This window comes from Rhopalosiphum padi, chromosome 2 (genome assembly GCF_020882245.1).
Source record: "Rhopalosiphum padi isolate XX-2018 chromosome 2, ASM2088224v1, whole genome shotgun sequence".
In the NCBI taxonomy this organism is placed as follows: Eukaryota; Metazoa; Arthropoda; class Insecta; order Hemiptera; family Aphididae; genus Rhopalosiphum; species Rhopalosiphum padi.
Genome location: NC_083598.1, coordinates 65,541,292 through 65,565,735, shown reverse-complemented (window position 1 = coordinate 65,565,735; position 24,444 = coordinate 65,541,292). Strand labels below are relative to the sequence as shown.

General features: G+C 28.3%; 2 protein-coding genes and 1 long non-coding RNA gene across 6 annotated transcripts; 1 reads left to right on the top strand and 2 right to left on the bottom strand.

The window, feature by feature from the left end:
* The first annotated feature begins 268 nt into the window (after positions 1-268).
* Positions 269-18,327, top strand: LOC132920196 (PDZ and LIM domain protein 1). Of its 4 annotated transcripts, XM_060982379.1 has the most exons (13): positions 273-541; positions 4,326-4,514; positions 8,082-8,230; positions 9,226-9,466; positions 14,856-15,008; positions 15,094-15,156; positions 15,505-15,593; positions 16,039-16,071; positions 16,656-16,800; positions 16,881-16,922; positions 17,029-17,061; positions 17,679-17,720; positions 17,786-18,327. In XM_060982379.1, the coding sequence occupies exons 2-13, from the start codon at positions 4,395-4,397 to the stop codon at positions 17,864-17,866; spliced, it is 1,191 nt and encodes a 396-aa protein (XP_060838362.1). In that variant the 5' UTR covers positions 273-541; positions 4,326-4,394; the 3' UTR covers positions 17,867-18,327. The 4 variants fall into 4 exon arrangements, with proteins under 4 accessions (XP_060838365.1, XP_060838366.1, XP_060838362.1 ...); XM_060982382.1 differs by lacking the exon at positions 15,094-15,156 and having other exon boundaries at positions 269-541; XM_060982381.1 differs by lacking the exon at positions 16,039-16,071 and having other exon boundaries at positions 275-541.
* On the bottom strand, positions 7,248-13,028 carry LOC132920197 (uncharacterized). Its single transcript, XR_009660705.1, has 2 exons — positions 12,863-13,028; positions 7,248-9,489 (listed from the first exon to the last, which is right to left on the bottom strand). It is a non-coding gene; the product is annotated as an uncharacterized LOC132920197 (long non-coding RNA).
* A 1,665-nt stretch (positions 18,328-19,992) lies between the features above and the next one.
* LOC132920243 (dynein light chain Tctex-type protein 2B-like) lies at positions 19,993-22,826 on the bottom strand. The gene is made up of 3 exons (XM_060982485.1): positions 22,701-22,826; positions 21,007-21,209; positions 19,993-20,158 (listed from the first exon to the last, which is right to left on the bottom strand). Exons 1-3 carry the CDS (start codon positions 22,824-22,826, stop codon positions 19,993-19,995), a joined length of 495 nt encoding a protein of 164 aa, XP_060838468.1.
* Positions 22,827-24,444: the final 1,618 nt, after the last annotated feature.

Below are 24,444 nucleotides of genomic sequence, written 5' to 3'. Positions count from 1 at the left end.
AGGACGAAAACGCAATAATAATAATAATAATAATAATAATAATAATAGTAATAATAATAATGAAAACCGTTTGCGATAATAAACCGACGGTATTGCGTATAGGTATACTGCAAACGCGCGCATTTTAAATATCTTTAAACAACGTTTGGTTTGTTATTTTTTCCGCACGCGACTCTCGTATATATTATATTATTATGTATTTTGGCACGTGTCCCGAGCCCGACCCGTAAGTTGCTCGCGACCCGCGATAGCCGCGTAGTTCGCGAGCCCGTCCATCATTCGCGCAGTGAATTGTGCCGGACCATTGTACGACGACGAAGGCGACGCGGCGGCTGTGATCACCGTAATCGTCGGCTGACACGTAAATTGTAATCGCGAACTGTGCACGTCGTTCCTACAACGGTCCAATCGTATTAGTGATCGATCGCAGTCGTTATTTCCGGTTGCCCGTCCTCCATATCCGGACCATCGCCGCTACCTCACGGCTGCCGCTGCGGGTTGCAGATCAGCCGCCCACGCGTGCCATATAGCCGTAAACACTGTACATACATATATATATAAATAATATATTATACGCACGCGTGACAGCGATATATAGGTACGGTCGGCGCCGCACATCATGACATATTATTATTTATTATTATTGACTCATTGCGGTGGCACGCGAGTCCATGCTCTAAAAATTGGCCGAATACGCGTGCGCCATGTACATATAATGATCAATTATTGTGTTTAAAAAACATGAAATATATTTAACGGAAACCTCGGAAAATGCGATATAATAATATGTCATGTACACTGTACAGGATGGTTCACCAAGCTCGCTGGCCCCTTTAACCCCAACAATATAGTTATTCGAAATCTGATTTTTGTAATGATTAAATATACTCATTGAGATCAATCATATTTTAAAATTCTTGAGATTTTTCGTGTTACTAAAGGCGTGTCCTGTGAAAATACAGTCGATACAGATTTCTGTTTTTTAGAACTGAGAACCCACTTTTCTGCTGTAAATTATCTAATGGATAATTTATCTGTAAGTGTTTTCATATCAGAATCAAAATTCAATCGAGTAGGTTTTGAGTTATTTAACTTTGCGTAGATATTAAGAATAATGGTATAGGTTCATGGTATTTAGGAAGATATGGGGGTTATGGTGTTTTAAAAATTTTAGTAATTGATATTAATCTATCGACATACTTTTAAAAATGATCCAAGAATAATAAATACTAGATCCAATATCACATTTATTTTATATTTTTGTAAAATTAATATTGAAAACTATTATCCTTAGTATAAACATTTAATTAATTGATGAAATACCTACTAGTTTGAATTTTATGTCAGGCACATCAACATTTAAAAAAAAAATTCTCCTTTTTTTTGAGAAAAAGAATCTCCATAGGACGCTTCTTTAGTAGCAGAAAAAATATCAATAATTTGAAAATAAATTTTTGGAAATATTTAAAAATAAAAAAAAATAAAAAAAAATCAGAATTGAATAAATTCGTTATTAAAAAAAAAATTGAGGTGAACATGCTTGGTGAATCACTTTGTGTATAATATCATTAAAGACCGGATTTAATTACACTAAATATATGTCAACTTTTCAATGAAAAATATCTAAAAGTCACATGATAAAATCATAAAATAATAATAATTGCACTAAAAAGACACACGATAAATTACTGAATAAAAGTTCGGATTTTAAATCAAAATTAGTTGTACACATTTCTAAATTAAAATTGTATTGTCAGTCACTTAAAATATGTGAATGTATATAAAGCAAAAGTGCGTTTGATGTTTAAACTTGTAATTTGCATAAATTCGAAATTGGTTCTCTAATTAGATAAATTAACATCTAGTTATAACTTCACGATAAAATTGAATAGTCTTACATAATATTTTATTTTTTTCTGAGATGTACATAGGCATACATTAATCTATTTTTTATTATTTTTCCACGAGAATCTGAAATATTCAAGAAAATATTTTCAAATTTACTGATTATATTTATGCCGGGCTGCATACACAGTCATTGTAAACATTTAATGAATTAATACAATAAGCTATAATGATCTCTTAAACGTGATTTAGTTGCCATAGATCGGTCCATTCAATTTTAGACAACCATTAAGTACTTTTGTACTTTTTTTTTGGAACCCGGCATTAGACTATTAAGTACCTAATTGGCGGTTTGGTTCTTCTTGTATTAAATACAACACACGAAGGCTCACAATTTAATCATATATCTAGTTATTTTTACAATGAATTATTAGAAATAATATAATAATTTATACATTTTTTTAAACATAATTATTTACTGAGCCATCTGTTACAAAGCTGAACAATTTATAAGCTTAGTTAAAAAGAAATAATGATAAATAATAACATGAAAATAATTGAGAGAGGCTCGAGGCCTCCCTCCCAATGGAATTACTTCGTCATGAAATTGTATACGCACTTATAAACTATATCACCATATAAAATTGCAAAAATAGAAAAACTACTATACTTAAGTCAAATTCGTGTACATCCATATTTGATCAGAATCGAATTAACAGATGAAAAAATAAAATACAACATAAAATAAATCTGGTCTTTAAATATCGCAATCAATATAATATTGTCTTGCTGCTATAGAGGCTTTTGAATAATATACTTTTTAGTAACGCACACTTAATACTCGTTTTAGCTGTTAGGAAAACCCATTCGCCACCCAATACTAAGGGTGTGCTGGTATTGGAATGGGTTCATATTATTTACAATTGGTATTATATAATACATTAGACAGTCTATTTAGAGCCGTATTATATATGTGCTATATCAGCAGATTTAGATTGTCATAACTCATAGGTATGAATATAACCATAATTTATTTACGATTCAAATTTAAAAGATGTTAATATTATTTATTTAACTTCGAGTTGTAGGTATTTCCTTGAGCATGGAGAGTTATTATTATTATTATAATTTATGATTTAAAAAATAAACGTCGACGAATTTTCACAATACAGACATTGCACATCTAAATAACATAGTAACGGTCGCGTGTCGGGAAGGCGGATTTGAGGGTGTACCAACCAACCAATCCCGAAATGCTATACGAAACATTTTTTACTTATTTATTTTTTTTAACATTCGTAATTTATTTTGCTTATGATAAAACCATTTACGAGTACAAACTTTTAAAACATTTTTTGTGCCTGTAAATTATGATATACGAAATATATAATATTTTAATCTCCAATCGTGGTACCTATTGAAAGTTAGCCCAAGATCGTACCATAGCTTATTATAACACATTACGTCGTGTTTTAGGCGATGATGTGGTTAAGTCTGAATCGCTAATCGGACATGATGTCTTGAAAACGTTACGTAGGTACGCGTTTCGATCGAATTATAATCACATACACTTAGGATATCGACGATATCGTCGATATCGGAACAACTGTTTTTGAATTTTAACTATGCAGTATAGTATCGATCGTCTGTTATTGCCGTTATAGTGTAGTATAATTGCACTTTAGAAAATGTAGGTTGTAGTCGTGAATTTGGAACGGTAATCGTCATATTATCCCCTGCAAGAGAGCAGATAAAAACGAACATTATTTACACTATTTATTAAAACAGTGCGACTTGCGAGTTGCGATCGTATGTAAATTTCAAAATCCGTTGATGGAAAAGTTTTTCGGCATTACCTTCGGTATTATTATATAGAATCGCTCTGTATATATACGCCTACGCCGCGGCATCATGTGTATACCTAACAATGTTTACCGTGTACACGTTATAGCGTTTCGCGTTTGATATTTTTTGGCGTCTGTGTAATAATAAATATATATAATATTATCACCATCGCCGCATATAAATTGCGATTCGCGCGGCTCGCAAAAACAATGACGTACATATCATTACATTTTACCTAACCGCACGTTCGTCGGCGGTACCTGTACAGCGTACCTATGCCTATGTACCTACACGTCAAATATATTATATTATTATATGTTCTGGACGGCGGAGGTGTACACACACTGCACAGCTGCGAGCAAACAGGCATACACACACTAACACACACGTGCATGCTGTATATATTCATTAAGCGTCGCCATCATAACATAAGCTGTATGTCCCGCTGCAGCAGCACTCTTTAATAATATTATATTATTGTTGTTACAATAATATGAATTATTATATTATATTCAATTTATGTAACGCGCCTGCAGTACCTATAATACGTCGTACAAACATCACGCGTGTCCTATAAATCGTTTATGATATATAGTAACATTCGATTTACGTTTATATTTATGTTGTACCTACAGCAGTTGCATTAGTGACTACTGACTAGCTACGACTGGCCACAGGACGCGGTGACCGGTGCAATCTTAGTCATGGGTTCCAAAAAGCCGAGCACGTGGTCCGTGACGCTCAAGAGAGACGGCAAGTGTCAACCGTGGGGCATTCGGTTGGCCGGTGGAGCGGATCTCAACACGCCACTGATCATAACAAAGGTATGTCATAAAGTACCTAAAACATGAAACCATTTCCGGATAAAGAGTATTATGCTTACAAATCATAGCGATCAGTTCTCTTTTAAACGTTGCTTGTTATTGATGCCTGATATTCTGACAGGCGAGGATGATGGCGTGATTTTTAAAACCAAAAAATATGTATTAATATCGTGGCGCTGTACTGCTGTTTATCGAAGATTCGTTTATTATTTTATTCTAACTGTTCATATATGTTTAGTTAACTATTTTCTATACTATTTAATTTTGGTTCTGCTGCTCGTCAAAATAAAGATGAGTTATTTGAGTCCTGATGGCCAGGGAGCGATTATATTTTTAATAATTCTACAATTCTTCAAAGCTTAGGACTGTTATATTATAGTATTTACAACTATATAAAAATAGAATTGTTATTAGTTAATTTTTTTAAGAATAAACAGATATCACATCCCCCTATAGTTTTCACAATGTTTTTAGTCACAATAGGTAAAAATATTTACTATACATATTTTCAGTCTCCTTTCAAAAAAGATACACCCCAAATTATGCTTATGTGTATAATTGTTTTCCACCTATATTTTCATGACAAAATATAAGGTCATCAAAAAATTCTTCACACAAATAACGCGCCGACGAATCCTTCGACTGTTATAATTGTCGTTATCATATTAGTAATCATTGAAAACATAATTTATTTTTTTAGTAGGTACAGCTAGTACTCCGATAGATTTTAGGTATTTTTACTGAAATCTTTGTACATATCATAGATTACTACTGTTGTATTATACACATAGGCTAACTTAGGGGTAAGCACAGAGGTTATATTCTTGTGGTCAGCTTTAGGCAATATGGTTTATACTTGAATTTCATCAGTATTCAATAGGTATATAATAATTTAGCCTCGTTAGTGTTTGCAGTAATTATTAATATCGCTACTCGTTGTAGTTAGGTATTTAGATTTTTTAAAGTTCGATTATTATTTACTAATTACCTTTAATAGACCACGAAATTTTAATTATTTTCTGATAATGGGTGTTACTTACAGTTCAAATCATTTTGAATGTATAAACTATATTATTATATAGGTACCTATATATTATAGATAAAAGGTGATTTTTTAAAAGTTTATTTTCTATAAAAGTATGAATGTTTTTTAAAATATTCTTTTACACATAATGTGAAGATATTATCGTTTTTTTTTTAACTAATTATTGTATTATTTATAAGTATTAAAAGTTTTATGCGCGGAATGGAATATTACATTAGCATAGCTGCTAAGCCTCATAGCCCATAAGAAAATTTAAAATGTTGAGCCAACATTCATTCAGCTAATCTAAATATTCTAAAATATACGTCTTATAAGTTGTAATTAATTAAATATCTGTTTGAAATTCGATATTTTTATGTTGAAATTCTCAGAAAAATATTCTGTTTCGACTTTCGGAATATAAAATTGAAAATGTATGTATAATATAAGTTATTAAAAAAAGTAAAACTTTAAAAATAATGACGATAAAAATATGTATAAATTGTTATTTTGTTATGACTTTAAATTATCTAAAACAAATATTTCAAAAACCTTGTTTTTTAGAAAAAAAATTAGTGTTTATCTTTAAACGAATCACCTTGTATAATATATTATGTTAAACGTTAAACAGTTATAGTTACATGTTTACATTAACTTTTTTTTATTCCATATAGTCGTACACATATGGGTATACCACCTATTATAAGATGTAATAAAGTAAAAAATATATATTTTAATATATTCTGTTATCATTATTCACTATGCATTTTTAAACCTAGACACTCTAAGCTACACGGAAAAAAACAAATTAAAACGTTTAATGTATTTGAGCCAAAACTTATAACTTCAGAATTTTCAGTCGTCTTATTTTTAATACTCCGTAACAGAAGATGTCTATACTTGCCAAAATTTAACCATTTAAAAATACATATGCGAGTTTTAATGATATTAGGCTGAAGTCATTAATTTAATCGTTGAAATAGAAACGTGTACAAAGATGTGATCTTTATGACGTTATCAATGCATTTTTATATGGTGCAAAATTAATTTTTGGTACTTAAAATAATATTTAAATTTATGATTAATATAGTTTCATTTAAAAATAAAAAAAGACAAATAATATTCTGATTTTGATTGTGTACAATTAAATATAATTATAACTCTTAGAACATTATCATATGTTTGTGAGAAAGGTTTTGTAATAGTCATGTATTTTTTTAATGAACTATTTTATCGCAGGTACCATTTAATTATGTTTATTTACTTAAAATTATAGACATAGTAAAAATCTTGGCTATGACAGAAAAATGTCATTGTAATTTGTCTCGTATAGTGTTGTATCAAGTTACAAATAACTGTTGAAAAGATAATTACACATATTTTAATATTTTAGCCGTTGATCTATTGTATAATTATAATACTGCTACACATCCAATGGCGGGTCCGATGAGAGGACAAAGTGAGTCTCTCGCAACACACAGACCTCATTGTCCTCTTAATACTAGATTTTATTTAATCAGGAATCATGTTGACTTCAGATTTTCTCCACAATCAATTTTATCTTCAAGCGATAAATTCTTAAGTTAAAAGTAAAAAGTTTTGAGAGAGTGTTTGCCTTACACATTTCATACTCGTTATTGATAGTACTATGGTTATATACTTATGGCGTGAAGTTTTCTATTATATATTTATTATAATAACAATAAACATAATATTAACGGTTATAATATATTAATGATTTGTACAACGTTTATGACACGATATTTTTGTAATAATGGACAAAAATAGATGGTTTTATTTCAACCATGGTGGGAGTTGGTTAAAAACGAGCTTAACAATATATTGTAGGTCATTCAGTCATTGGGTACATATTATTATACTATTACGTTACTTCCGTAAACCTCACACATATAATAATTTAGTAAAAATATGTATAATATAATGTAAATTGTAGCTACCTACAAGTATATAAATATTTAACTATACTATACTACCTATATATATATATACATAGATCCGACAGCGCGTCCAGTTTACCTCGTTTTACCGTTAATTACTACATGTGTATTATATACCTTTCTCGTTCTAAATGCATGTGGTGTACAATCAATATAGGCTAAGTAAATGTCTCGGCAGGTATAATGTTTGCGTGTCTGTTGAACGACAGCGACTTCAGGGAGCAGTCAGCACAAAGGCATATGAACATATGGGTTGCAGTACAGTTTTAATATATTATATAGGTACAAAATATTTGGTCACATTATATTATGTACCTATGAAACGTTGAACTTTAGTTTACTTAACACATACACACACACACAATTCTGGCATATACAGTGTATATACGGTCGCACGTGTCGAACATTAGTCATATAATCAGTATATATATAAAAGAGCAAACAAATTGTTTAATCGTGTCTTTTGGTTTTGGCGTATTATATGTACGACATACAATTGTTATTATTATACAACAACAGTATTAAGAGACAAATTCTCTCGAAAATGTTCATAATTTTATTGTCATGCGCTTGTTTTATGTTTAGGTCTACGCCAGATCACCCAGTGAAAGTAGCCTGAGAGTCGGTGACATCATACGGAAGATTGAAGTATACGACGCTCGTGACTTGAGACATTTGGACGCGCAAAATTTGTTCGGCAACGCCGACCAGTCGATAACATTAGTTATACAAAGGTATTGTAATAATTAATATATTAAAATATATACGATCGGACATTAATAAACTAGATTGTTAACCGCTACGGTGCTAGGTTTTACTGCTTATATGTTATTGAAATTAATGAAACCGTCATCTGTCAACATGTTTATGGGTATTAGAGTATTGTCAATTACAAGTTTGTATATATGTAAATAAATATTTATATTAATATTATAAAGTTCAAATGTTTGTAAGTTTGAATACGCTAATCTCAGAAACTACCGGACTAGGATGATGTTTTATAAATTTGACATGAATTTCGTTTTAGATCACAAAAATCGAATAATTTTTTTGTTTATATTATTTAGTTGTAAATGGTTACAGAAATAAAATTGGTATAGAATAGCGATAGCCAACAAATGTTGTTGAAATTTTTTTTTAAATAAAAAAAATAATATTTAATCTATTGTTGGTTATTAAAATTGTAATAACAAAATGTAATGTCCTTATTATCCTTATGTATGTATGTTTAAACGAGTAGCTTATAAAATTAAATGATTGTCGAACAATTTAGACAAAACTTTCAAAGATTGTTTTTAGAAATACCAGGAAAGCTTAGAGAGTATTTTTAAATATGTTAAAAAATATATAAAGTGATATATCTAATGGTCCATAGTTTGATTGCTCATATACATATCTAGTATTAATGTATTATACATAAGTTATGTATTTAAATATTTGTTGTTGATAATAGGCAATAGTTCAGATTGGCCAAGATGTTCTGTGATATAAGATTTATAATTCCCACAAAAATGGTGGATGTTGACTTCACCTGTTAACAGTTACCGTTGTGTTTATATCATCTGTGTAGTTCATATACTTACACAACAATAATATGAATCAGATGATACTTATTAGCTATTTGTCACGACCGTGTCTCCTCGGCCCGTTTTTTTTTTATATTTTTTACACGGACGTTTAAATCGTAACGTCATTAATCATTACAATATTATAATATATCATATCGCAGGGACGCTCCTCAGTTCAACGGCAGCAGCAGCAACAGCAGCCCGATCCCGGTGACCAATAACCATCAATTCAACCACCAGCAGCACGTCACTGCGCGACCAATCGGCAACGGTCTGTACGGTTACGAGCGGTCCGCCCAGTCGCCCGTCAACAATTTCTGCCGCTTCCCGCCGTCGCTGGTCGACAGCGCGTCCCCACACGACTGGGACGAGTCGCACGACCCCGTGGCGCTCGACCAACAGGTGAGGTCGATGTTCTCTGTGTACTGTAGAGTAGAATATAAATTGTTATGATTTTATTAATAACCTAAGTCGATGCTTGAATCTTCTCGAATGCGATGTGTACACCGTACACGATTCACGGAACTAAAATTTCTTAGACTTAAGCGGAAGGGTGGTTAGTTGGATCATTATGCAGGATTAGGAATTGTGTAAGAGAAAATTGATCGTCTTAAAAAAATCTTTACCTGTATAATTTCATAGTTTTTTTTCACGTGAATATGTATAATACACTTATACTTACCTATTAAGAGTAGGATAGACAGCGGCTAACGTATAATCTTGGTTTAAGTTAATTAATCATTGTTATTGCATGTATTTATCCTATTGATGTATTTTTATATATTTAAAAAGGTCTCCTCGCCCGGAAGCATTCACCAACAATCCAAATTTTTCCATACCTATTATCACGAGGACTGCCCCAAGTAGAATAATTTCCACAATTTAATTATAATTTATTTTGCATCACATAATATATTTGATAAATTTGAATTTTATTTGATAAAATTATACAGAATATGAACCCAATCTCAGTCTATAACTTTTAGAGACCTAATTACTAAGTACTTACCTAATCACTGACCTAGAGTGTCTATGACAATATTGTCAATATTATTATTTACTATAGCCTAAAAGCATACCTACTGTTTTAAACATATGATATAATGTAATAAGGCATAACCTACTAGAGCAGTTCAGCTCAAATATAAATTTAAAACTCTAAATTATTGCGAAAGAGTGAAAGAGAGTCAGATAGATGGAGTGCGAATAATAGAAAGAGGTAGCAGCGTGGAGACTGTGTAAACACCGCCGATAAAACACACATTTGACGTACCACGAATGACGAAAGTTATTTTAGAGTGACGAAAACATGTTTCAAGGTAAAAATTAAAAATTAAATTCACAAAACCGTTTAATAACATAATATACATTCCGGGTGTTGTCCGCGAATATTATAGAGGGAGGAGTTGACAGTACAAAAATAGCCTGGCTTTTAATTTGCAGGGATAATTTCACGTTTCATAAAATTACATGTTCCCCATCATCATAACATTTTATGATATATATTCAAGGTGATTCTTTAAAGGTGAACATTCATTTTCTTGATAAGTATTAGATAATGTTTTTGGAAACTTTTTTAAATAATTAACTAGTCTTTAAAAAATCAATTTTTTTGAAAAAACCTTCAATAAAAGTTTTGATATTTTTTATTGGTATATAATTCTTTGAACTATAAGTTTTAATTTTTTTTTAATGACACTATGATAGTATATATTTATATTTTTTCTAATTAAAGCAGACTATTTTTATATTTGAAACGAGTAGTTAGTTATAGGCACTATTCAAAAAAGTAAAAACAACTTAAAATATGAAAAATAAAATAATATTTCAAAAATTTTGTCTTTAATAAGTTAAAATAATATGCAAAAAATATTTCCAAAAACATTTATATATTTTTCGATATAATGTGTAATCATGTGATCATACTGTATATAAAACTCACGCTTCCATTGCTGTTAAAATTTACCGTTGCAGTTGACATGAATAATAATTGATTTTTAATGATTTACTCGGGTGTAGCATTAGTACTGTATTATTAGCAGATAAAAGTTGCTTCGATTCATACAGACGACTTCTTCACGATATCATCCCAGAATATAATAGGTATTTTTTCTTTTAATTTTTTAATTTTTATTTGATCATTTTTGTCGACGAATATTTGTTAAAAGTTACTAAGCTTAATAATGGTTTTTGAGTTTAATTACCCTGTAAAATAAACACGTACCGACGTACCTATCAATGTGTAACTAGAGGTAAACGGTAAAATTATTTCCTAATTTATTGTACATTCTGATATTGGTTTAAGCCATTTTGTCATGGTAAAATTGTGTTTGAAAAACAACCATTTACCATTTTTATACCTACTATAATACTTTCGTTATAATATTCGATTTTTTTAATATCGAATAATAATTACAATTTATGAGTTGGTATAATTTTCTACGTTGGAAATTTATTGCTTTAAACGTCAAAAAAAAATCCCTAGCCAAATGTCAATAAAGTCAATATTTTAGTATTCATAAGATAATTATTAATGTTATTATATAGGTATTTAAAAATATTTCAAGATGAAATTTTCTTGTCGTTATATGTCCTTAAAGTAGGTACAAGATACAATTATCTCGATGGTCGAAATACCTAAGTATAAATATTAAATTAAATTCATTACATAATTGTATTTTGTATTTATTTATTTAGTTATACAATAAATTACTGAAATTTATCAAGTCTATAAAAACAATATTAGCTGACAAGAAAAAATATTGATATTTATATGACCAGTATTGGCAGTATTGTGTTTTACATATTTTATAATCACTTAACTTCATGGTTGGTATTCAATATTGATATTTTGAAAAATAACAATGGTAATAAATAATTTTTTGTCGTTAAACAAAATATAAATAAGCTGTGGAGTTTTAAAAAAAATACATTATATTAGAATTTGTAATTTTATTTTGGCACGTACATAGTTAAAGGTCGTTTAAGCAGTTAGCACACATCTAAAAATATCTTTTTAGTTTTATTTTTTGTTAACTTAATAATAAACCGTTTGTATATTAATCGGTATGACATTTTAATCAAAACCCTTTAGTACCTATTTTTTCATACAATTTGAATTACTTCCTTGAATTTTTTTTTATTATATACCAAATAACCGTTCTTACTATTGTAATTTAGCAGAATTTTGTTGTACATGCGGTGTATCACTACACAGTTTTCGTATGGAACTTTTGTTGTCAACATATAATATAATGTGACCTACTGGCAATTATTGGCGAGTTGTAAAACGATTTAAACACAATTGAAATAATTGGCAACGAACAAAAGTCCTGTGATATGTTACGTCATCAATTATACAGTCTAGTAATTTGTTATCGTTCAATAAAACTATCTTAGGATTAATCTCGAGATATACGTCATGATATTTGAGATAGATCGTGTCGGGGTATCTATACTTCATAAAAAAAAAAAAATATGAACAAAATCGCTACAGTGGATATTTCAAAACATAATCAAGTGACTCTTGGCTAAACCTCATTTACGATGCGATTTGATATTTTGATAGGTAATACGACTGTGTTATATTATAAATTATAATTTATGATTTACTGTAAATGGATTTATTTACGAATAGTGTTTTCATTTCGAATTAATAATAATATTGTATAGGTACCTAATATCTGCGTATTGGTTTACGGTTGATAATTGAAATTCCCCAAAAATACGTATTATATTATGTAGATTATCATCGAAAACGATAATTTCTATGATTTTTTTATGTTAATGAATACTCACTTTTGACGTTTCTTCGAGATCGAGTAACGCGGTTTCTCCTCGTTTCGAAGATCAAACGGAAATAAAAATCGTGTTTTGAACGTATTGTGCAACGAATGTCTAATCGTGACACCACGCGCCGGTTGTCCGGCGATATCTCGGGACGACCGTAGTAATATAGTTCAACTTTCTAAGACCAATATTTTTAAATTTGGAAGGGATGTGATGAGTTACGTACAAACGTATTATAATATGCTTTTGCGAGCCTTGGGCTAAATAGTCCAATGGAACAACATGTTTCGTGTCGCAAAACAAAATATAACACGAATAATTATGATGAAATTTATTTTGTTGAATTATTTTGGATATGAACCAAAAACACACAGGGTTATTTTTAAACCCCTTTCCGCGGTAAGGCTTCTGACTAATCTAAAATGTGTAAGTACCTAGACTAGAATACTTTCTATGTAGTATGTATATATAGAAAAAATGAAAATTTGATGTATAGGAAAATTAGTTAATTAAAAAACTTTAAAACCCGGTTAGGATAGGTATAGTGATTTATATACATTTGTTTATTATTCACTCACTACATTTAACACCTAAATGATTCAAATAAAATTTTTTTTTAAATTAACATATAGCATGTTTACAGTAAATCAAGGAAATGGTTATAAATTATAATAATTATTTATAAAATTATACCTACGAACTACAAATGTAAAATATATCTGTGCATAGTTATTTATTTTAAATTATTAAAACTATTTTATTCATTTACTAAATTAAGTGTAATTATTCATGGTGTCATATTTTACACCCATTAATCTATCAATTAAAGTTTAAAACCATATTTAAGTTTTACAAATGGTACCTACCTACTCAAATTTGTAAAATCATTAACATTTTGTGTTAGAAATCTAGGATTTACTTAATTATATTTTATGTTATAACATGTTAAAAGTACATAATAAAATATGATAAAATTTAGATAAATTTAATTAATTCATATAACTTATCATTATTATTTTATTGCTTACATAAAATATTGCCCATATGTTCTGAACAAATCAAAATATATTTCTTTTGTATAAGTCACACCATTCACATCCTTATTCCTATTGTAGTTATGGAATAAGATAAAATGACAAACGTTATACATTATTTACAAAGCTCGGGACTTTATGCGTTTATTAATAATTTATTAATATTTAATAATATAATTGTTTATTAAAAATATCATTGAATGCGTGTCAGGGTTTGTAGATCGAATAATACCGTTAAAAATAACTACATAATATTATCGCCGCTCGACATGAGAATAATTATATCAACGCCCGTCCTCGAAATTGATAATAAATACAAATTTCGAGGAATGTCGCGAAATTTGTATAGTATCAAATTAAAATCGCTCGTGCATAATAATAATACAGTCTCCTCCTAGCCCATGGAAAAACGTCCGGTTGTTAATTTTAGAAGACCCTCGTAAGTACCCCCGCGGAGTCTGCCAAGCCGCGTGGGCGATTCTCACACTATATGTTAACTGGTACACACCGACCAAGACGAAGCTCGCAGTCGAAGGGAAACCGTTGAAACCGAAAGCAACCAACAATATCATAATACAGCCCAAGTTTTCATCCTAGTGTTACTGTGAATATATCTATCCCCGCATAATATAATATAATTCATTTCTACTTTAAAAACAAATAAATAAATAAACTTTCAAAATGATGATGTCTCACATTGATCCGGAACAAAACGTTTACGAGCCCGAAAACGCTTTGCTATGGGTAAGTGTCGGATGATACTGTCTATTTTGTTTAGCATCGGTATCGATAATATACCGCGTAAATTTCAAAATTTATGGCCTACGATCGCGTGGTTTGTATAACCTGATATTATGTCGCGACGCGTATTTACGAACAGATTTGCATGGAAATATACGGCGGACAGATTGTTAAAACGCCCGAAACGTTTTTTTTCGCAATAATATCACGTTCAATTGGGTTTTCAGCCGTACAGAACGAACCCGTTGGTTTTGCCCGGAGCCAAGGTCAAGAGGGATCCACCAAAGACCGAGTCGTACTTACGCCACCATCCCAACCCGATGATGAGAGCGCATCCGTCACACCACGATCAACCCATGGACACGCTGATGAAACAAAAGGTAAGCGCTGTCTACAACTATCGGGTCTAAAAAATATACGGTCACGGGATAATATGACGGTCCTATATATGCATATAATTGATAGGTCACGGACACGGTGTTGCAACGGATAAGCAGTGAGGAAGCCAGGACAAGACCCGGTAGACAGGTTAGGGATCCTATACAATATATACATATAATATATATAAATGTATATGTTATATATTATATGCAATTACTTATCTGTGTCGTCCTGCTTAAAGTGTACGTTTGATGATGTGTTCGGCCAAAATAAATAATAATAATATCTGTTTTGTCATATTATTATAGGTACCTATATTATGATATTTTATTACTATAACAAACACGGTTAAATATTATAATTTTTTTTATCGGTCACGCGGCCTTTTGCCTAAAAAAAATACGGGCCTTGGGAATTTCGCTTGTTGACTTATGTGCTTTATCGATAAAACTTCCCCTTATAGATTTTAGGTTTAATTTATAATTTTTTTTATAGGTGGTACACAAACAGTTCAACTCGCCAATCGGCCTTTACTCTGAAGAAAACATCGCTAATTCAATCAAATCGCAAACAGGATACACTCCGTAAGTTTTTTAAAAATAATTACTTATTTCATTAGGTTTGAGATAAAATTATTTAAATAGATTTTCGCCATAATATTATAATTACTCATGTTGGCAACGAACTAGATAGTGAATTAGCGATTAATATTTTTGACCTTGAACACGTTGCCATAGCAATCGATCATAAATTTCAAAAAAAAATATATTCGCGAGGGGTTTTGTTTACACATTATACGCATATAGTCTATGGCTATTTATACACTACACTAGAGAACTGGCCCAGTGAATTTTATCTGCCCGGTGCCTCTATTTTTGTTCCGTCTGACCTAAATTGACCGTAACAAACGTTTCAGCGGTCTTGTATAATATACTGTTCGAAACCAAAGCGTTCGGTTGGTCAGTAGTTATATATAGTTAAAGTTAACGACCAAAGTTCAACCATTTAATTGTGTAAACTAATGTTTAGGGAAGAGGAAGAAGAGAAGTATGGTCGTTTGAGGTAAATAGATGCATGAAGCATGTGTGAGGTAAAACGCATTTTGGCAAGGGAATGTTATTAGCAGCATGTAACTTAGTTAAATACTAAGTTAAACTTAGGTTTACGTGGACTCGTAGAAACACTAGTCCTTGCATATTGCTATAAGAACTAGAGTATGATAATAATATAGAAATCAAAGGAAATAATCTAAAACGCTTTTTGATGGATTATATTTAGTGCCTTAGTGGTCTCTTTCTAAACACGGCATAATATGGTAGTTGGACTAATGACTTTGCTTATTTTATGACCAAAGAACTCGTACTGCATATCTAATCTCAGTATTTTCATTGACCTATCCTTCCTGGAAACCAAAACCAATCTCAAACACAACCATCCATCCTAGTAAATTCCGCTATTAATCCTGCATATATCTATCTATATGAATACTGACTAACACAATTGTAATAAAAAAAAAAAAAAAATTCTAACATTTCTTCTGTTTTTCTTTTTCTTTTGACTTAAACTATATATTTCTTCTTCACACATTTCTTTACTAACACCTTCCCCCTCGAAACTTTCCCCCATTTTCTGACCACGACATATAGGCACAAGAAAACAGTGCAGTACGATCCAGCTAAATCTGAAACGTATAAGGCGATCCAAGAATCAGAACACGGAGATTTCCACGCTCAAGAGATATCGAAGCCAGTGCAACCGAAAGTATTCACGCCTGTCCAAGGAACTGTAAAAGTAAGTTCGATTGTTTTATATACCGTCTATTATTTTCTTATATTTCACAACCGTTAATATTTTTTTCATTGTATTTACAGAAAGCTCCGATTAGCAACGGCCATGGCCATCAAAATCATAATGTAAGTATTTTCAAGTATAAACATATCAATTATCTAAATATATAAGAGAATTTTTTTTTTATTGATTGTTGTAAATAAATAAATGTATGATTATTTAATATTTCAGAAATTGTCAGCTCCCTATCATCCAAATCCAGGAGTAAGTACATATTATGTAACTATAACTTTATTATTTTAAACTACTCACTACTTAAATTCAATTTTTACCTACTGAATAATAATTTGTCTACTTCAACACCAGTACACCACAAATAATGATGAAACTACTTATATAATATTTTTGAATTTAATTTTATAAAAATAAATGATTAAATTAATAGTTACTTTTAATTTTAACTTTAAAAATCTTAACGTTTATATTTATTATAATTGATTTTATTTTAGTTATCTAATGAAAAGATCAATATAATTTTGAATCAAATATTTCTATTTAAAACAAATGGCATTACAATTTTTATATTAATTTGCTTAACATATTTTATTTGATAGTTAAATTATTTGAAATTATATTAATTAAAACACCATTTTAAATACTATGTGGAATATATTTTGGAATAACACCAATCATAAAATGTATTTTCAATCAAAATTCGATTATTTATATAATAATAGTATGTTCAAATAAAAATATTCAGTTGACGATTTATTATTTGTCACTAGAACGGATAGCTAATTTAGTTTTTTAAATTTTAAATTATTTTAAATTATTAAGTTACGATAGTAGGTATAATGATTTTATTTATTTTTCCTCTATAGCGTGTATCTCCACAACCTCATCCGACTGCGCCACACCCAAATGTAAGTGTTAATAATTTAGTTTTTACAATAGAATAAATTGGTATAATCCCGTGGTGTTTTTACAGGCCAATTACGTTTCCACTGAAGAAATTCATCAAAGCGGCAGTTTCAAGCGCTTGATGCACATGGTTATGACCGAAAACTAGGTGTGAAACCCAAAAATAAATAAATAAGCTATTCAATTATTATATTTAAATTCTAATAGTGTGTAAGACAAAAATGTTAGAAAAGAGATGTGTATTATTTAAATCATTTAACATTTTTATACTTTCGTCTGTATATATTTATATAAATTGTTATCGACAATATTAATTTATTACTGTGACTAATATATAATAGTTTAATGTACGTAATAACAAACGTAAATTATTATTATTATTATTACATATTATTATTGTTATTACTTATTATTGTTATTATTATACGCAATTTATTTAAAAATTGTTGAGTGTAGAATCTAGTCACACTTATAAAAAAAAATTAGACTAACAATCTGAATATTATAAAACTATGTTATATAATTTATGTTATTTTCAGATATTACATAATCTGTTATGTTTAAAAATTAAATAAATAAATAATTTTATTTATCATATCATAATAATAAGATTTTATTGTTTATTTTTAGTAAGTATGGGGTTTAAAAACCCACCAGACATATATATTATATATATATATATATATATACGTGGGAAATATGAAATAAAATAGGAATATTTTAGCAAGTATACTATAGCCTTCAGTACAAATAAATGATCAATATTCAGTTGAAGAATAGTATCTATACATCACGACAATTTTAGCCGCGTATGCACATACGAAAAGACGATTTGATTTTGAAAATTTTAAAACTTGAAATCAAAATTAAATAGGTAGGTAATTATTTTATAATATGATCGTATAATATAGTTAATTTGGTAAATTTTTTATTTATTTGATTTTTATATTAAGTTCTTTATTATTTTAATTATTATTAGTTTAGAGATCGGAATATTTATGAAAATTATATACCTATATAATGTGTTTAATATTTATTTACATGAGTTTTTTCCAATCAATGATAATATTATATTTGAAGCTAAAATTAAACTATACAAAAAAACAATAATTATATAACTACTTATAGTGTTTATTATATATTGAAATTCAATATTGTATAGAACTATAGAGTCTATACTATAGAATATACTATAGACAATGGCCTTGATGTAAGATTTTGAAAACAATAATAAAATAATAATCATAAAAAATTTTAAACAAGCAAAATTTAAAAATACATAACAAAAATACTAACGTATTATGATTATGATTATTTCGGTTTTATGATTAAAATTCTCACCTTTTCTATTATTATCCAAAAATTTATCGGGATGGAAGTGGTTTTTCTACATTATCCGTTAGCGAGGTGGCAACAGTAACGTCGTGACGCTCTATTAAAGTGGATCGCATTTAACGACTCGTGGTCTCTGGGATCAAGACAATATTTTATTTTTCACATTTTATTATAGGGCGAGCCACATTAAAATCCCAACAGGCATCATTACGTTTCCTCACACGGAAGAAGTCACGCTCAAATCATTGGAATATACTTCAATGAGACGTCTGTCGACTTATACAGGACTGTATTTATATATGACTATACGATATAATTATAGGTATAATATGAGAAACCGAATGAGTTGAAAACTGAGTGAACTGTCTGCATTTCATCACCACCTCGATTTTTATCAAGTTTACAAATTTTATACAGTTGATATTATATTTTTACTTAAATGTACTATAGGATAATATTACTATGTATTACTCTATGATAGAATGATATGCACCTATCTACTATTTAGTGGTATTCTTTTTTTGATATATCTAACGAATAACTCCTCTAAGACAACTTTGAATATAATACCTTTATATAGGTAATACTTTTATCTACTTCAAATAGCTACACTTAAGTCCTTGGTTAATATTTGCAATTTAAAAAAAATATGTAGTGTTATACTTTAAATATCATACCAGTAGAATCTTAAAAATTTATCATGGTGATTTTTTATTTATTTTTATTAGAACTTAAATTTTTAATTCCATTATACGTATTGTACCTAGTATATTTATTATTAGTAGTATGTAATTGTTTTTATTCACAGCACTTTTTAGGAGGGAGAAATTTAAGTTTAAATGGAACTATTTCCATCAATGTCATTTATTTTGCCATTTTTTTATATCTAAGTATTATTCATTATGAGTTTTCTGGAAAAATAACGACATTTTTTAGGTTTTATTCGTGATATAATGCGCCTACAACAATTGTAGCAACTAAATTATTATTTTCAAACTTGGTTTTAACATATTTATCTTTTGTAATATCGCGTAAAAATTTTACTTTTGATATCACTCCTTGGCTTCTCTTTTCTACAATTCCAACAATGCAAACAATTTTATATCTGAAATAGTATAAGAAATGTAATAATAGGTAACACTATGTTTATCAAAGGTTCGTTTCCTAGCATCCCAAGTTCAAAATCTCGATTTCAAAATTTTTAGCGTAATGTTAACTAGTATAATATATGTAACAATTTTAAAACACAAAATAAAATTATAAACACACATATTTTTGAGTTATTGAATGCTAGAGTAACGTAACTCAAGAACAAAAATCCCTAAGCCATTAAAAATTTAAATTTGAACATTGTTCAACTTTATTTATTAGTTGAGAATTTAGACTGATATTAATAAATATTGCTTTTGAAAAAATTATAAATTATAAAACAATTATTCTTTTGTAACTGTGGACGTTCTTAAAAAATATTTAATGCGTAGGCCGTACTGTGAAATATTTTATCGTATACGGAGTTATACATGTCGTTGTTACATACAACAGGTGGCATATGAATTAAAGATTAAACTACATTATTTTATTAGGAATAGACTTGAGTTTTCTGGAAACATGGTAATTGAATGATTGTGTTATTATTTTTTTGATTTGCATGTATTATTATGATTATTAATTACAGTTCACCATAATGTACAAAAGCTATTTAGTTTAGATATTAATCAAAATTAATATTAATATTAATATTAATTAACATTCAACCTGAAAATTTAACACTTTTATTCAAATTTTATCATGTTGTTTCCTAAGCAATAAAATAAACACTTTTAGGGTACCTACACTGCTTTTCCATTTGTCTAATGACGAAAATTAGCATTCATTTTAATATATTTTAAAATATTATATATATCGTAATTACGATTAAGTAAGTTATATAATTAAAATATTAAATGATTTTACCTATCAAATTCCATTTCCCGAATTTTATTTCTTACATTAAATGAAATATTATAACAGGTTTGTATTGCTTCGTTTGGGTCGTATTTGGTTTCGTTGTTGAAATGGTTTTCAATTTCAGTTTTTAATACTACTTTGGCTAGACGTTCATCAAATGGGTTTTTAGATTCCATTCTGTACGTATTTTCATACTTAATAATATTTTCCTGTATATATAATTTATTTAATTAATTTCCAATTATCAACATCATTAAATATCTGCTCATTATATTATATTATATTATATTAGTAAAGATGAAAGTAACTAATAATTTTAAATGAATTATTAAATAAGTAAAAACAAAAATAGCAACTGCTTATTTTTTAGTATTGTAAAAAGCTTAATAATTAATATAATGATTGAATAAAGATAAATAAGATGGGAAAATATTGAAATTTTAAATTATTAAAATTCAAGTTTTGATGTTATAATTCAGTTCACCTCATTTTTCAGTTATTTATTATGCGATGCACTAAGGTAATATACCTATTACGAACAGATCCAGAATATTATAAAAAAGGAATTTGGAATTCATTAAGGCGATTTCTTAGAATAAGTCTATGTACAACGAATACTAGAAGTAGAATTTAGTTCTAGGTTGTAATTTAATATTTGTGGTTTAATTTAAAATTATATTTATATGCTTAATAATAGAACAGATTATTTTTCATGATCCAAAACATTAAGGAAAATAAGAAGACGAAAAAATATCGGTTTCCCAATAAGTGCGAAAAGATTTTTTTTAAGTTTGGTTTCTATGAGCATTAACGCTTATTTTCTAAATAATTTGTCTTTGATTTTAATTATTAAAAAAAATGTTACTAAAATAACTATATTGAATCCGCCCCTTAGGACACCTCCTAATAACAGATTTTTTTTTGTGAACAGGGATATTTTAATTAGTATTCAATAGCAAAATCAACAAATAGTGAATATCTATCTTAATTTGAAAATAATAACAAAACGATGATATAAAAACGCTCTTACACTAGTATATATGTCGGTAACAAAATTTTTTAAAAGCCAATATTTTTTACACCAAATTGAATTGTATCTATTAATGTATGTGATCCCTTTTTCATATTTGTTTAAACATATATTGTTAAAATAAAAATATTAAAATTATTAAAATTTAATTTCAATATTTATACGTGTATATTGTATAATATCCTGTCAAATCATTAAATAATAATATTATAATTTATTTTAACCTAGCACGTGTTTATTTTTAAAATTTTACACTTTATGAATTTAAAAATGTATCCCGTCTGAAAAGCAAACAAAATGTCGGTGATCGAGAGTGTCCGCTATTTAGAGGTTTCACTGTATTAACATTTTTCAAATAAAAATTGATTAAAATATTAAATAAAACAAACTTTTATTTAAATTAATTTTTTTTAGAGATAAAAAGTAGAAAAGGATAAGATATAAAAAAATGTTCGTATTTGTAGATAAATACATAATATATTACCTATGCAATATCAATATCAACTAAACTGCTAGATTGGTTCAATGCAATGTACCTTTGAACATTATTTAGGATGAAAAACTTAAAACATCATAATATGATAGAAGAAACAAAATGAAGACTTACAAATTAAAAAGGCTTCCACAATAACTAAATAGAGTTACGATATTATTTAATTAAATTATTTACTTCTGAAATATTAGGATCATCGATATCTTCTTCATTAATCTCTGCCGGATAGAAAGACAAAATACTATCCCCATCCTGCGTTTCATGTATTTGTTCATCTATTGATGCTTCATCTATAAACGACATTGTTCGTAACTTAAATAAACTCTAATATTCAAATGCTTATTTTTATTATGTATACGTTTTTTTAATATTTATTAACAACTATAACGTAGTATTAGATAAGTAGAAGCTTATTTATTTTTAGGACGAATTGTTTGTTTACTTTACTGTTTACAAGATTTCCAGAGTACCTATTAACAAGATGTTTTCAGTTAGGCCAGTAAATTCAATCAATTTGTTGAAAATCGATAGTGAACTTGGATAAATTATTATCATTTTTAGTACTGAAAACTGATAACAACTTAACTTGTCGAATTTCATAAGATTTTGGGAATTTGGGATTCTGACATATTTTATAGTACAATGATTATTTTGGATAATGGAATATTTTTCACTCTTCAACTGACAGAGTGGGTGTTTACGATCTTATTTATATCTATAATTTATTTTTTACAATGTTTCATCTGAGTTTTAAAGAAATTTCACTATCTTGCCTCTTTGAGTTAAAACATCATTTTTAATGTATTTAGTAAAAATAAATTCATTTTTTTATTATTTATTTATTTACTTATATGCAAAGGAGGGTATTAACGATTTAAAAAGTGAGTTATTTTTAAAAAATTTTCAACTTATTATGTCATTTTCATTTTCTAATCAACTTGATAAATAATAACTACCAATATTTACGATTATATTAATTGTAATAACTTAGCTTTTCTCGATTAATTTTAAATCAAACAAATTTCATAATTTAAATTACAGTAAACAGTAAATTTATCTACCTGTAATGTTGAAACTGTAGTTGAAACTATTATATTTATTATTATCAAATCACGCTTTATACAATATTTTAAATAAAAATAGACGAATAACTAATCTTTGGTTTAATAATTTAATTTAATACAAACATATAAATATATAATTGGCCATTTTCCTAAACATTACTTTAGCTTGTGTGCATCACATTGAATAATATTATGATGCTGTTTTAACATAATGTTGTTATTATTGAAAAATAAATTAAAAGTCGTTAAATTTACTTCGTGTGCTTCAGGTGATAATTAAAAAAAGGTTAATTATTTTATTTTTCACCGTATTAACTTTAAATTTGTAGAGTTGAATATATTGTTTGTTAATTTTTAAATTATAACTTAACGTTGATTTAACTTAACTAATGACTAACTAAAGCTATTATTTTCATTATGTCGCCCTCCTTTTTTGTTTTACATGATACGTATAGCATAACATTATTAACAGTTGTACACATAGAATAAATCAAATGGGATGGAATGTTATTTGATGATATTAAAAATAGATTGGGGATCATTGAAACAATAATATGTATCAGCGCTATCAGCTATTTATTTGGTCAAATAGATGGTGTTCTATGATATATATTAGCTGGTAGTACAGGAACTCTATGATTATTTGTATATCGTATTAACATATTTACTTTAATTCTTTAATACATTTATAATACTGCTGTAATGTTAGCCAAATGTTGAGTTTAAGAAATCGGTGAATTTTATATAAGGACTATAGGTATCTTGTCGTATATACATATACGTGTACTATTATATGAGACTATAGTGTTATTTTTTTTATGTAAATTCATATTGTTTTGTATGATATATACTTCAAC